Source organism: Macrobrachium nipponense, chromosome 19, assembly GCF_015104395.2.
Source record: "Macrobrachium nipponense isolate FS-2020 chromosome 19, ASM1510439v2, whole genome shotgun sequence".
Classification (NCBI taxonomy): domain Eukaryota; kingdom Metazoa; phylum Arthropoda; class Malacostraca; order Decapoda; family Palaemonidae; genus Macrobrachium; species Macrobrachium nipponense.
Genome location: NC_061088.1, coordinates 16,071,327 through 16,084,539, shown reverse-complemented (window position 1 = coordinate 16,084,539; position 13,213 = coordinate 16,071,327). Strand labels below are relative to the sequence as shown.

The 13,213-nt window shown below is 35.9% G+C and overlaps 2 protein-coding genes across 2 annotated transcripts in view; both read right to left on the bottom strand.

The window, feature by feature from the left end:
* The window catches only part of LOC135214228 (fibrinogen-like protein 1), a 47,744-nt gene extending 34,741 nt beyond the window's left edge, over positions 1–13,003 (bottom strand). Inside the window, exons 1-2 of the mRNA XM_064248335.1 lie at positions 12,535–13,003; positions 11,442–11,578 (exon numbers count right to left, since the gene is read on the bottom strand). Coding sequence (XP_064104405.1) covers positions 11,442–11,578; positions 12,535–12,772 — 375 coding nt within the window. The 5' untranslated portion in view covers positions 12,773–13,003. The remainder of the gene's footprint in view (positions 1–11,441; positions 11,579–12,534) is intronic.
* On the bottom strand, positions 2,779–10,407 carry LOC135218895 (fibrinogen-like protein 1). Its single transcript, XM_064255343.1, has 4 exons — positions 10,268–10,407; positions 9,549–9,727; positions 4,796–5,026; positions 2,779–3,607 (listed from the first exon to the last, which is right to left on the bottom strand). The coding sequence occupies exons 1-4, from the start codon at positions 10,405–10,407 to the stop codon at positions 3,414–3,416; spliced, it is 744 nt and encodes a 247-aa protein (XP_064111413.1). The 3' UTR covers positions 2,779–3,413.
* Positions 13,004–13,213: the final 210 nt, after the last annotated feature.

Below are 13,213 nucleotides of genomic sequence, written 5' to 3'. Positions count from 1 at the left end.
GTCATCAAACATACCAAATTGCAACTCTCTAGCCGCAGTAGTTTTTATTTCATTTAACGTTAATGTTCGCCATTTTTTCAACGGTATGGTATTGTGCTGTCTTGTAGCTAAGTAAATTTCCTTTATATTACTATTTTGACCTACCGTATTATCGTGATTATGAACATGATAAAGATTCCTTGGAGAGGCCAATTTCTTAAACGCTTTTCATCAATTAGTCTTGGTTATCTGTACATGTAACCGTTATGTTCCACATTGCGCGAGTGGATTTCGCGCACGGCTACCAGTCCGGTGGTCCGAAGTTCGATCCTCGGCTCGGCCAACGCTTAACCAGAGGAATTTATTTCTGGTGATAGAAATTCATTTCTCGATATAATGTGGTTCATATCCCACAATAAGCTGTAAGTCCCATTGCTAGGTAACCAATTGGTTCCTAGACACGTAAAAATATCTAATCCTTCAGGCCAGTGATCTGGTAGAACTAAGATATACTTACTTTTACATGTAACCATTTTTTATGTACGAGTCATAACTCCCAACACAATTAGTGCTTAAATTTTCGTCATGGAGCAATTTCGCTTTCATTTTGCTAGGTTCATAGAAAGACTAATACGCATGTCAAAGAATACAGCTTAAACATGAGAACGTCCATAGTTGCCCAGAGGTAGAACGAGACATGAGTCGCTTGTCGCTGAAACCAACAATTGCTTTCGCATATATTCGGTCGATGTTCGGTTTCAGTCGGTGCTACGTTCACCCTTTCAGTTTGTGAGTCAAGGATGAAACCAGTGGGAAGACGACATCCATATCTGCTAGCCAGTTCATATACCTGCAAGCATTGCTCTTCAGTAGCCTGCTAACCTCCCTGCACACACTGCGCCACTCACCTGAGCCTTTCAAACGTTCACTGGTTATTTTACGCCAGCTAACGACTTTTTTTCCAGCCTCCCTCATTACCCCTTAACGCTTAAGAACTGTATAATGTAGATAGACAGATAGATAGATCGATAGATAGATAAGTAGGTAGGTAGGTCACTTTATTGACCACAGACCTCAGCGCAAAATACAATAACTTGAAACACAGAGCTGTGCGACAGTACGTGCAATTCTCTACCAATGCTAATGCAAGCAGTTGTACAAATAGTTCAGAAAACAACGAGCGCTTTCGTTGGAAATCCTTCTCCGGTTGTTTAGTTGGTTTAAATTCAAGGTTTTAGGGAAAGTCCGGGTGACACTTCAGTGACGTCTTCCAACAACTTCTATCCTTTCCTTTCCTTTGGAAGTCAACTGGAATGACATTGAAGGCAAAGGTTGAAGGTGTGTTTCAACTGCATCACACTCAACCGCGAAATGAACTGATCGCCGATTGGCCTAAGCAATTAGCAGGTGAGAAAATGTTTGTTAGTTTAGTGCACTCAGCGGAACAAGTTTATCGCGCGATTTCCTGGCCAGACCTCAAAGGCTGGGAAGCCGCGATCGCTTGGGACCGCCGAGGATAATTACTCAATTAGAGGTTGCCAAAATTGGGGTTTCGAGTTGCACACTTCTGAGCCCTGTCAAGTACGAAGTGATGTCATGGCTCCGAGGCACGACTCTTACTCTTAGGAGAGCAGTTGTTAAACGAACCGACCTAGCTCTCTCTCTCTCTCTCTCTCTCTCTCTCTCTCTCTCTCTCTCTCTCTCTCTCTCTCAGGGAAGAGACTGATGAATACTTGGAATAACAGAACAAACTTGGAATAAATATATAATAATAATAATAATAATATTTTAAGGTGCGAGAGAGGTCGAAGTGTGCAATGTACTGAATTATAATATAGATTCTCCGCATTATTGATTTACATGTTTCTCTTTGTAGGGAGGATGCTTCGTTATTCACAGTAATTGACGGAAAAGGGAAATCGCATAACGCGTCATCCCGTTCCCAGCCCAGTTCTTTGTCAGATTGTGGCTTTTACGTAGAATTCGGTGGATGTAATATTCAGGAAGGTGATACCACTTTGGCCTCGCTGTGGGAAAAGAGCAAACGGTAGAAGTGAGAGAAGACTGGCGAAATGATGCTCGCTATTTCGACATTGTCACTTCTTTCTGGTGATGGTGATATTGCTGTTATTGTCAGGTAAAGTAACAAGAGCAGACATCCTCTTGCAACAGGGATTGTCTGCCTTTTCATTTGTTCACTTTGATCACCTCCCACACAGCTGTCCGCTTCTTGAATTAGACTTGGCCCAGATTTCCCTTCCCATTCGAGATCAGATCCTTCGACAGAAACTTAGGAATCAAGAAGTGTATATCAAAGGTCTTATCAAAATACTCGAAAATAATAATGATAAAATTAATAATAATGATGATAAAGACAAAACTCCATTTTTATAATATGAATGGTTGACCTGTGATTTGCCAGGACAAGACAACTTCCTCTCAGTCAGAGAAGGAACAGAATATTCGTAATCATAGTGGACCCACTAAACCCATATCTGTGGTTTAACTACTCCCGCCATGCCAGAAGTATAGTTCCTCTCCTCATAGTCAGTGAGGTGAAGTATGCGTTATAAGCAGTAACTTCGACTACTAAGAAACAGATGATAAAGGTAATCTTCTTCTTTGAAGAGCAGAGTAAAAAATATGTTTTTGGTCTGGCAATCACTTCTCTATCTGTCTGTCAATGGACATTTTCATTTATATATATATATATATATATATATATATATATATATATATATATAAATTGTGTGAGAACTTTGTTTTGGGTGCAAAGGAAATTATGGATTTATTCTCTATGCATTTATTACTCGACTTCAGTTCTCGCAATATATTTTGAGCTGTAATGAGATAGAAACTTCATTTACACTAATGAAGCCATTTTTCAGATGACATCGAGATTTGAAGATTTGTGACCCTGACCATGACCACGAGTGTCGTACTAAGAATAGTGGCCTTCTGGGGCATTGGTGTTTGACAGAAGTGCCTTTTGAAGATAGTACAGACCTCTTCAGGGGCTGTAATGATGTCTTCTCCCCATTTCACCATTTAGAACCGTCTGAGAGAGGAGGGGCAGGAGTCCATTATGAGACATTTATTGTTTTTGAAATTCTCCCAGATTAAGGAAACTTTGTATAAATTTGAGCATTCCCACATCCGCCTGGCTTCTTCCCTGTTACTTTGAGTAAGCTGAGGAAAGACAAGAACATTCATGGATTTATTAGATAATCTTGAGTACTCAGGTGTTATGTAAACGAGTAGGGAAGCCACCAAGGTCGCTTGCTGAAGAACACCAAGTAGACTACTATTTATTCGCAATTTGCAAATTTCTCTGTTTTCTAAGTTTTCTCTCAGTCACCCTTTACAGTCCTTTTAAACAAGTTTTGTTGCGCATGGATTGACACTGGGTTTTTAAGATTTATGACTGAGAGAAATCATCCACTATAACACATAGCTGGCTTCACTTTAAAGGTGACGCTTTGCAGCGTTGTATAGTCAGAGTGGAACGTTCTCCAAGTTATCCCCTTCACGTTTTTCTGCTTGCTCAGAAGTGGGTTCGTTGGACTCACGTTGTAACAGTTTGTAAACCAGAAACCACAGCTGTATACAGCTGCGCAGTTACGAGATCCTGTGGTGGAAAAAAGAAGAGGGTAAGAAGACTAAAATCAGGAAAAATGAAGGGGCATATGCGTTAGAAAAATAAACGTGCTTTACTGACTGAAGTCAAGGTGTATATTGTATAAGCAAGGACAAATTTAAGGTTGGGAAAACGAAATTGAGGATGAAGCGAGGAGTATCAATTAGGAAAAATATTAGTGTACAAGACTAGAACTAGATAGAAATAAGAATTAGTACTCATGGTATGTGCACAGCTTTTACATCCCAGCTAGATCGTTTGATTGTGTATGCTCTCTTCCAAACCTTCGGCCGCAGAACTGAGGCTTTTCACACACAACACACACACACACACTCTCTCTCTCTCTCTCTCTCTCTCTCTCTCTCTCTCTCTCTCTCTCTCTCTCTCTCTCGAGTTCTAGGAAGATTGAGAATTTCCATAGGTAATCCAGTTTCTCGTAACGTGGAACTGCCACTTTCAGAGGGAAGGTCAATCATACTTACTGCATGGTACTTCAAGATGGCCCACTTTTGCACAATAGCTCAAAATAACTCTAGTTTCTTTGTCACAGCTCGAAAAGGATCCTCATGATACACAAAGATCATCGAGTTGGAAATCAGGGGTCCTGAATAATGCAAATACTGATTCCATTTGTGACAAGATAAGTAGGAAAAGACTAAGTTGGATGACGTTTTAAAAGAATGGATAACAGTCCAATTCTCTAGAAAATATGGCATCAAGAAGACCTATTCTGGTTTACTTCGACTCTGGAGCCCTACCCATGGCAGTGGAAAATGAATGATTATTAAGAATAAAGTACCAAGAACTGAAGCATACGGAGATACACGAATGCAGGACCATATTATATCTACATACATACTTACATACATACATACATACATACATATAGCATTGCCATAATCGTTCTTTACTTACTGAATCAAGGATGAACCTCTTGTGCAAAAAAATATATATAATAATTATAAATAAATAAATAAACATGCAAATGTTCACAAAATCAGCCGCTTCTTTACCCACAAAGAAAGCTCATAAGCAGTGTGTCGACCTCTCCCTCCCAATCTACACATACACTGTGCTACTCACCAGTCTATCATTATACTGTCATTCTCCATTTTCTCCGCAAGACCAAACCACCCCAAAACCTACGGAGAGCTTTAACACGGAAAAGGATTTGCTTACTTTCAATATCGTTATCTCTGTCGGGAGTGGAGAAGAGCATGTTATCGTGATGTTTAAGGGCATCTCCAGCAGTCCCGGTTCCCGTCCCCACTCGGAGGCTGTACTCGTGATCTCTGTCGGCGACGTGGAAGGAGCTGTACTCTTGGTACCGGGAATCCCCGTCCCAGTCGGTCATGTCCACCCGGAGCACTTGGGTTGCTCTGTTCGTGAGGGCGTGGAGCACGTCGTTACCTGTCGATTGAAGGGACGCTGTCACCAGTGTGGATGCTTGGCTTGCTTACGATATGGTTGTATCTGGTGATTGAAGTTGGGGTTGGGTTCTATCAATCCAGTAAACACAATTCTTTATTCATTTCCAATTACATTATTCAGCTGGTGACATTTCAAGACGCGTAGTCCCATTTTCAAAGCTATATGATGAAAGAAACAGGCATTTAAAAACAGACTCGGAAAGAACATATAAAATAAAATTATAAGTATAGTAAAAATGAAGATAGTTGACCAAGTATAAAATAAAATTATAAATAGAGTAAAAATGAAGAGAGTTGACCAAGTATAAATTGAAATTATAAGTAGAGTAAAAATGAAGAGAGGTGACCAAGTATAAAATAAATTTATAAGTAGAGTAAAAATGAAGAGAGTTGACCAAGTATAGAATAAAATTATAAGTAGAGTAAAAATGAAAAGAGTTGGCCAAGTATAAAATAATACTATAAGTATATTAAAAATGAAGAGAGTTGACCAAGTATAAATTGAAATTATAAGTAGAGTAAAAATGAAGAGAGTTGGCCAAGTATAAAATAAAATTATAAGTAGAGTAAAAATGAAGAGAGTTGACTAAGTATAAAATAAATTTATAAGTAGAGTAAAAATGAAGAGAGTTGACCAAGTATAAATTGAAATTATAAGTAGAGTAAAAATGAAGAGAGTTGGCCAAGTATAAAATAAAATTATAAGTAGAGTAAAAATGAAGAGAGTTGACTAAGTATAAAATAAATTTATAAGTAGAGTAAAAATGAAGAGAGTTGACCAAGTATAGAATAAAATATAAGTAGAGTAAAAATGAAAAGAGTTGGCCAAGTATAAAATAATACTATAAGTATAGTAAAAATGAAGAGAGTTGACCAAGTATAAATTGAAAATTATAAGTAGAGTAAAAATGAAGAGAGTTGGCCAAGTATAAAATAAAATTATAAGTAGAGTAAAAATGAAGAGAGTTGACCAAGTATAAAATAAAATTATAAGTAGAGTAAAAATGAAGGGAGTTGACCAAGTATAAATTAAAATTATAAGTAGAGTAAAAATAAAGAGAGTTGGCCAAGTATAAAATAAAATTATAAAGTAAAAATGAAGAGAGTTGACCAAGTATAAATTAAAATTATAAGTAGAGTAAAAATGAAGATAGTTGACCAAGTATAATATAAAATTATAAGTAGAGTAAAAATGAAGAGAGTTGACCTAGTATAAAATAAAATTATAAGTAGAGTAAAAATGAAGAGAGTTGACCAAGTATAAAATAAAATTATAAGTAGAGTAAAAATGAAGAGAGTTGGCCAAGTATAAAATAAAATTATAAGTAAAGTAAAAATGAAGAGCGTTGACCAAGTATAAATAAAAATTATAAGTAGAGTAAAAATGAAGGTAGTTGACCAAGTATAATATAAAATTATAAGTAGAGTAAAAATTAAGAGAGTTGGACTAAAATAGGTATAAAAATTTAAAATTATAAAGTAGAGTTAAAAGTGAAAATGAAGAGAAGGTTGACCAAGTTATAAAAATAAATTAAAATAAGTAGAGTAAAAAATAAATGAAAGAGAGTTGACCAAAGTATGAAATAAAATTATAAGTAGAGTAAAAATTAAAAAAATGAAGAGAAGTTGGCCCACATTGAAATGAAAATTAAAATGATAAGTAAAGTAAAAATGAAGAGAGTTGACCAAGTATAAAATAAAATTATAAGTAGAGTAAAAATGAAGATAGTTGACCAAGTATAAAATAAAACTATAAGCAGAGTAAAAATGAAGAGAGTTGACCAAGTATAAATTAAAATTATAAGTAGAGTAGAATTGAAGAGAGTCGACCAAGTATAAAATAAAATTATAGGTAGAGTAAAAATTAAGAGAGTTGACAAAGTATAAATTAAAATTTTAAGTAAAGTAAAAATGAAGAGAGTTGGCCAAGTATAAAATTATAAGTAGAGTAAAAATGAAGAGTTGACCAAGTATAAAATAAAATTATAAGTAAAAATGAATAGAGTTGACCAAGTATTAAATAAAATTATAAATAGAGAGAAAATGAAGAGAGTTGACCAAGTATGAGATAAAATTATAGATAGAGTAAAAATGAAGAGAGTTGACCAAGTATAAAATAAAATTATAAGTAAAGTAAAAATAAAGAGAGTTGACCAAGTATAAAATAAAATTATAAGTAGAGTAATAATGAAGAGAGTTTGTCAAGTATAAAATAAAATTATAAGTAAAGTAAAAATGAAGAGAGTTGACCAAGTATAAAATAGAATTATAAGTAAAGTAAAAATGAAGAGAGTTGACCAAGTATGAAATAAAATTATTGAGTAGAAATGAAGACAGTTGACCAAGTATAAAATAAAATTATAAATAGAGTAAAAATGAAGAAAGTTGACGATGTATAAAATAAAATTATAAATAGAGTACAAATGAAGAGAGTTGACCAAGTATAAATAAAATTAAAAGTAAAGTAAAAATGAAGAGAGTTGACCAAGTATAAAATAAAAATGATAAAGCAGAGGGGTAAAAATGAAGAGAGACCAAGTATAAAATAAAATTATAAGTAAGTAAAAATGAAGATTAGTTTAGCCACGCAAGTAATCAAAATAAAATTGATAAATTTGAGTAGTAAAATGAAGAGAGTTGACCAAGTATAAAATAAAATGATAAATAGAGTAAAAATGAAGAGAGGTGACCAAGTATAAAATAAAATTATAAATACAGTAAAAATGAAGAGTGTTGACCAAATGGTGCTGAGGCAACAGACCGAGTGACAGATCGGGATCGGGCCAGATTCAGCTTCGACTTAAACTCACGAGAGGTATAGAGGTGTTGAGGTGGTCTGAGTATTTAATTTGGGGACAAGCTGTGTAATAAAAAGCGATTCTAAAATTGCTAGTTGTTGGTCGTTAGGAGTTCCTACTATGATTTTGATAAATACCCAGACCCCATCAACACTGTTATATCTCTGGTAAGTTTAAGTCGAAGCTGAACCTAACCCGAACTGTCACTAGGCATGTGCCATCAGTACCCCTAGGCCAACTCTCTTCCTTTTTACTGTACCTATAATTTTATGTTATATGTAAAAAAATTATTTATTTATTTGTTTTTTTATTCCGAGTCTGTTTTTCAATGTCTGCTTCTTTTATTGGATATGTTTGAAAATGGGACTAAACGTCTTGAAACGTCACCAGCTGAATGATGTACTTAGAAAAGAATAGAGAATTGTCCTTGCCCTCGCGCCAAATTGCTATCTGTTTATTGATTTACCTTTCGTTTTGATTGATTCATATACCTGTTGTTATATCTACTTTTTCAATAAGTTTCTTTCTCCCGGTTAGTCTAATGCCGTACTTATTATTAATTATGCTTTACTGTACGATTCTGTTGGGGCTCTGCTTTTCCACAGTATTTATACAAATATAAGGTTTCTAACTTACTGAACCTGCTTTGAGGCTGACGTTCTCTTTCAGCTTGTTCTACGGTGTATAAGTTTAATGGTAATGTGAACAATGATATTCTGTTATTGGGTATCATGAGACTTGAACTGAGCGTGGTACCAATGAAAACGGAATGAGATTTTTCTGACGAGGTGTCTTAAGGTAACTCGGTTCACCTCGAAATAAATACATTAGTGTATTTCTGGTTATAAATGAACGTATGCATCCATGTTTACGGGTAAAAACTTGTATTTTGAAACAAAACGAGCAAACCTTGAAAAGGTAGTTTCGACTGTAGGCACCAGGGATGCTAAGTCCTCTTCGTGCATCCAATGTAGGCATTATTTAAGGTTCTTTGCAGCGTCCCTTCGGCCCCTAGCTGCAACTACTTTCATTCCTTTTACTGTACCTCCTTTCATATTATCCTTCTTCCATCTTACTTTCCACCCTTTCCTAACAATTGATTCGCAGTACAATTGCGAGGCTTTCCTCCTGTTACACCTTTCAGACCTCTTCACTGTCAATTTCCTTTTCAGCACTGAATGGCCTTAGCTGCCCCAGTGCTTGTCATTATGCCTAAAACCTATAAATCAGTCAATCAATCAAATTGTGCAATAACTTAAACGATCTGGTTAATAAATTTGAGGCCACAGCCAATACAGGACCACAAGTTCAATTGATAATTGTTTAATATTTTACGGGACGTTGTACAGCATTCACTCATATTTTTATTGTTACCTATTTACACATTTCGTCCTTTCCTGTGAAAACAATAAACAGGAAAGGAGTGGGAGTTCATCCTCAAAGAATCTTTGAAGTCTGAGTTATTGGAGTAAGAAAAGCAGAAGCAGGAACAGAATTCCAAAGCTTAGCAGACGAGCGAACAATGACATTCTTCTAAGTTGTCTCTTATAATTGAGAAATTTATAGGAACCAACAAAAACAAAAGGAAAGAGAGACTTCTGAGTTGCTAGTCATTAAAAGTAAACAAGTATTTCCAGTAAATCCTTGCTTATTGGTGTTCTATTCAAAACAAAAAGATTCAGTGGGAACTGAGAAAAGCCTCACCTATCCAGTATTCAGTGTCTGGGCTGCCAAATCCAATTCTGTAATCGCGCCATCCTCTGTTGAAGTTCACCTGGGTACTGAGAGGTCGCCGAAGAAGGACAACAGTCCATCCGCCTTCGTCGACCTCTTTCTCGCCCATGTCACACCAGACGGAGACACCTTCACCCGCAATTCCACATCTGGCATAATTTTATTTTATAATATATATATATATATATATATATATATATATATTATATATATATATATATATATAATTATAAATATATATATTATATATAGGTGAAGAAGGCGCAGGAACATATATACATCAAGTACATCTATATAAAAAAGGAGCATTCAGAGCACATAATTAAAAGAAGCATACAAAATATAAAAAAATGCTTATAATGGAAACTAGGTTAAACTTAAATACTGAATCACACTTGAAAATACATTTACTCTTTAAAAACCAAGCAAATTCACACTAAAAAATACACAACTTCAGAACAGAAAAGAAGGCGGACAAATATAAACAAACAATCCAGTTATGCTATGAACAGGGAACAGCCGATGATTGGCAATCAAAAGTAGGTTCAATTCTTTTTATGTTTAGACTTTCCAAGAGAAGCAGTTCTCCAGGTTCCCTGGCTTGGCCATTTATTTTGAAGTTGTCGTATTTTATTGATGTCTTGCAACCTGTAGCGTGGGATCTTATATTGGAAAATTCGGGATTAGACAATCTGCAGCCAGTACGATAACTCAAGTCCATGTGAGAATCGGCCCTGACCTTGAGGAGACGCAGAGTCGAATCAACGTAATTCCCGGAACTACATCCGGGGCACTTGTACTTATATAGATGTCCTGATGATGTGACCATGGGTCAAGAAACGCGTTGGCAATAAATGTATGTACTGGATGTGCATATGTTCCTGCGCCCTTCTCCAATCTACTATAGTGACCTTCGATGTGTGTATTATATACATAAATACATATATATATATATATATATATATATATATATATATATATATATATATAAATATACTGGAAGATTGGGGCACTTAGAACGCCGCAGATTCAGTAGGAATAAAACAGCAAACAGCCATCGTAGCATTTTAAATTTATTGGCCAAATTTTCGAGACCACATGTCTCATCATCAGGGCTGTAAAATGCAAAGAATAAAAATTAAAAAAGACTCAGTTAAAAAAACTCACAAAGTCTAAAAACAAGAAACTTGAATTTAAAACAAACAAAAACAAGCTAAAACATTATTAAAAAACATTGAAAACCTAATACTGAAAAAACTTTTAAAATTGTATATATAAAAAATTATGGTGTTAAAATGTATTGTACCTTACTCTATCTGAGCTAAGAACTGAGTGACATTCTCAGTTTTTCAGGAGGACGACGTCAACTTAGGCTATATATAAGATAGTGGAAGAGTTCTGGCTGTTTAGGGAAGGAACAAGCTGCTTAATAGTTAACGATTCCAGGATGGAGAGAGAGTGGTCATTGGGTGCTTGGGCGATAACATTAAAGTCTTCATAAGAGAATGATGTCTTGCATTTCTTACAGTGGTCTCTTATATTAGAAAGTTCTTTAGTTTTTAATTGACATCCAGTTCGGTAACTAACTCCAAAATGAGAATCAGCTCTGACTTTGAGCAATCTCTTAGTGGCTCCGATATATTTCCCAACTTTACATTTTGGGCAAGTGAAACAATAAACCACTAGAGATCGCATCAAGGCAGGAAGCCTATCCTTATGGTGAAATAATGACCCAATTGTCTTTGGATTTTTTTAGCATAATCTGACGTCTAGCGCTGGAAATGTACTGCGAATTGAGTCTTGCAGTGTTTGTTTGAATTTCTTCGAATGTACAAAAGGAATGGAGGCATACATGAGCTGCACCTGATTTACTATGCTACTGTTAATCTCCTGCTGGTGGGAAGTGGTCTGACTGTTTCCTGCCTCTAAGCTGAGAACTTTTCTCCTCAGCTCCGTCAGTTCGCTGTCCATTCGGCGCAGGAGGATGTGGGTGGCTGATCCTGCGGGAATGAGACAGAGGTTGAGTTTAAGGAAGAAGTAGTGTCACGTGACTGATGGGCGAGGAATGAATGCTCAAGCTTATAAAGGTAAATGGTAACTATTTTTATTTATTCGTGAGGTGTTTTATATATATATATATATATATATATATATATATATATATATATATTATATATTGGCGCTCAATTCATATTGCTCTAAATTCATATTGTTTTCTCAAACTAGTGGGGTTGAGTATTTTTTGTTTTCTCATAGCTGTGGGGTTTGATGCATTTTGTTTTCTTGAAGCAGCGAGTTTGGGTGTTTTTTGTTTTCTTACAACAGTGCTTTTGGGCGGTTTTTTTTTTTAACAATGAAGTTAGGCGATTTTTTTTTCAAAACAGTGAGGTTGGGTTTTTTTTTTTTTTAAAACAGTGAGGTTAGTTTTTTTTTTAAAGACTGTGCAATCTTTTTTCCAAAACAGTGGAGGATAGGTGATTTTTTTTTTTCAAAGCAGTGAGGGTTTTTTTTTTTTACTTTTTTTTTTTTTACTGAGGTTGGGGGGTGTGTTTTTTCCTTCAAAACTGAGTTTTTTTTTTTTTTTTTTAAGTGGAGTTGGTTTTTCTCTTCTTCTTTTTTTTTTTAAAGCAGTGATTGGTTGTGTGTGTGTGTGTGTGTGTGTGGTGTGTGTGTGTTTTTAAGAATCAGGTTAGGTGTTTTTTTTTTTTTCAAAACAGTGAGGTTGGGTGTTTCCATTTTCTCAAAGTAATGGGGTTGGATGTTTTTTTGTTATCTCAAATGTGAGGTTGGTTGTTTAACCTGGCACTCCAACCCTCATCCAGGCTTGAGTAAAAGTTTCTTGTTTTTAATTTCGATTCCTTAATATGTAAAACATCGTCTGACGCTTGATCCCCCCCCCCCACTCCTTTATCCCGGCTAAGTTGAAGGACTCCCACTTTCAGTTACAATTCCTCACCGTCTACAGCAGCGTCGGACGATCCTGCCTCTGGTTGGACCGCCGTTCCTGAGTTGGAGTTCTTCAGGATGACCTCAGCACTGTTCATCAACTGTTGCAGAACCTCGATCGTCAAAGTGTGCACAGCGCAGTCTTTTTCCGTCAGACACGGCGCAGGGGTGGTGGCAGGTGTCGCTAGCGTCACCTTCGTCAGGAATAAAAAGATACTGACAGTCGCAGCTCTTGCACACGCGGCCATGTCTGCAGAGACACTGAATGCCTTGAGATGAGCTGTGCTGTTCTTCACAATCGACAACGCCCTTTCGTCTCCTGTCACGTGACCGAGAAAACAAACTACATTAAATTTTTAAGATTTAAAACATAATACATAGTCAAAGGCTGTAGAGTAGATGTGTAAAGGTATAGTAATTTTTTATTTAAACTGGCGCACGATCGAAAAGAATCATATTTAAATGAGTAACCGGCAGCTTTTTCATAGCTTGGGCCATAATGATGTTAATGAGATCATGTGATAACCCGACAATTCTAGCGTGTAACAAGTCGTCTTAAGTAAGACTTGATTGATACTGGCGGCTCATGTGATTTGTGGATCTCTCTCTCTCTCTCTCTCTCTCTCTCTCTCTCTCTCTCTCTCTTAATATATATATATGAATATTTGTGTGTGTGTACATGATACACA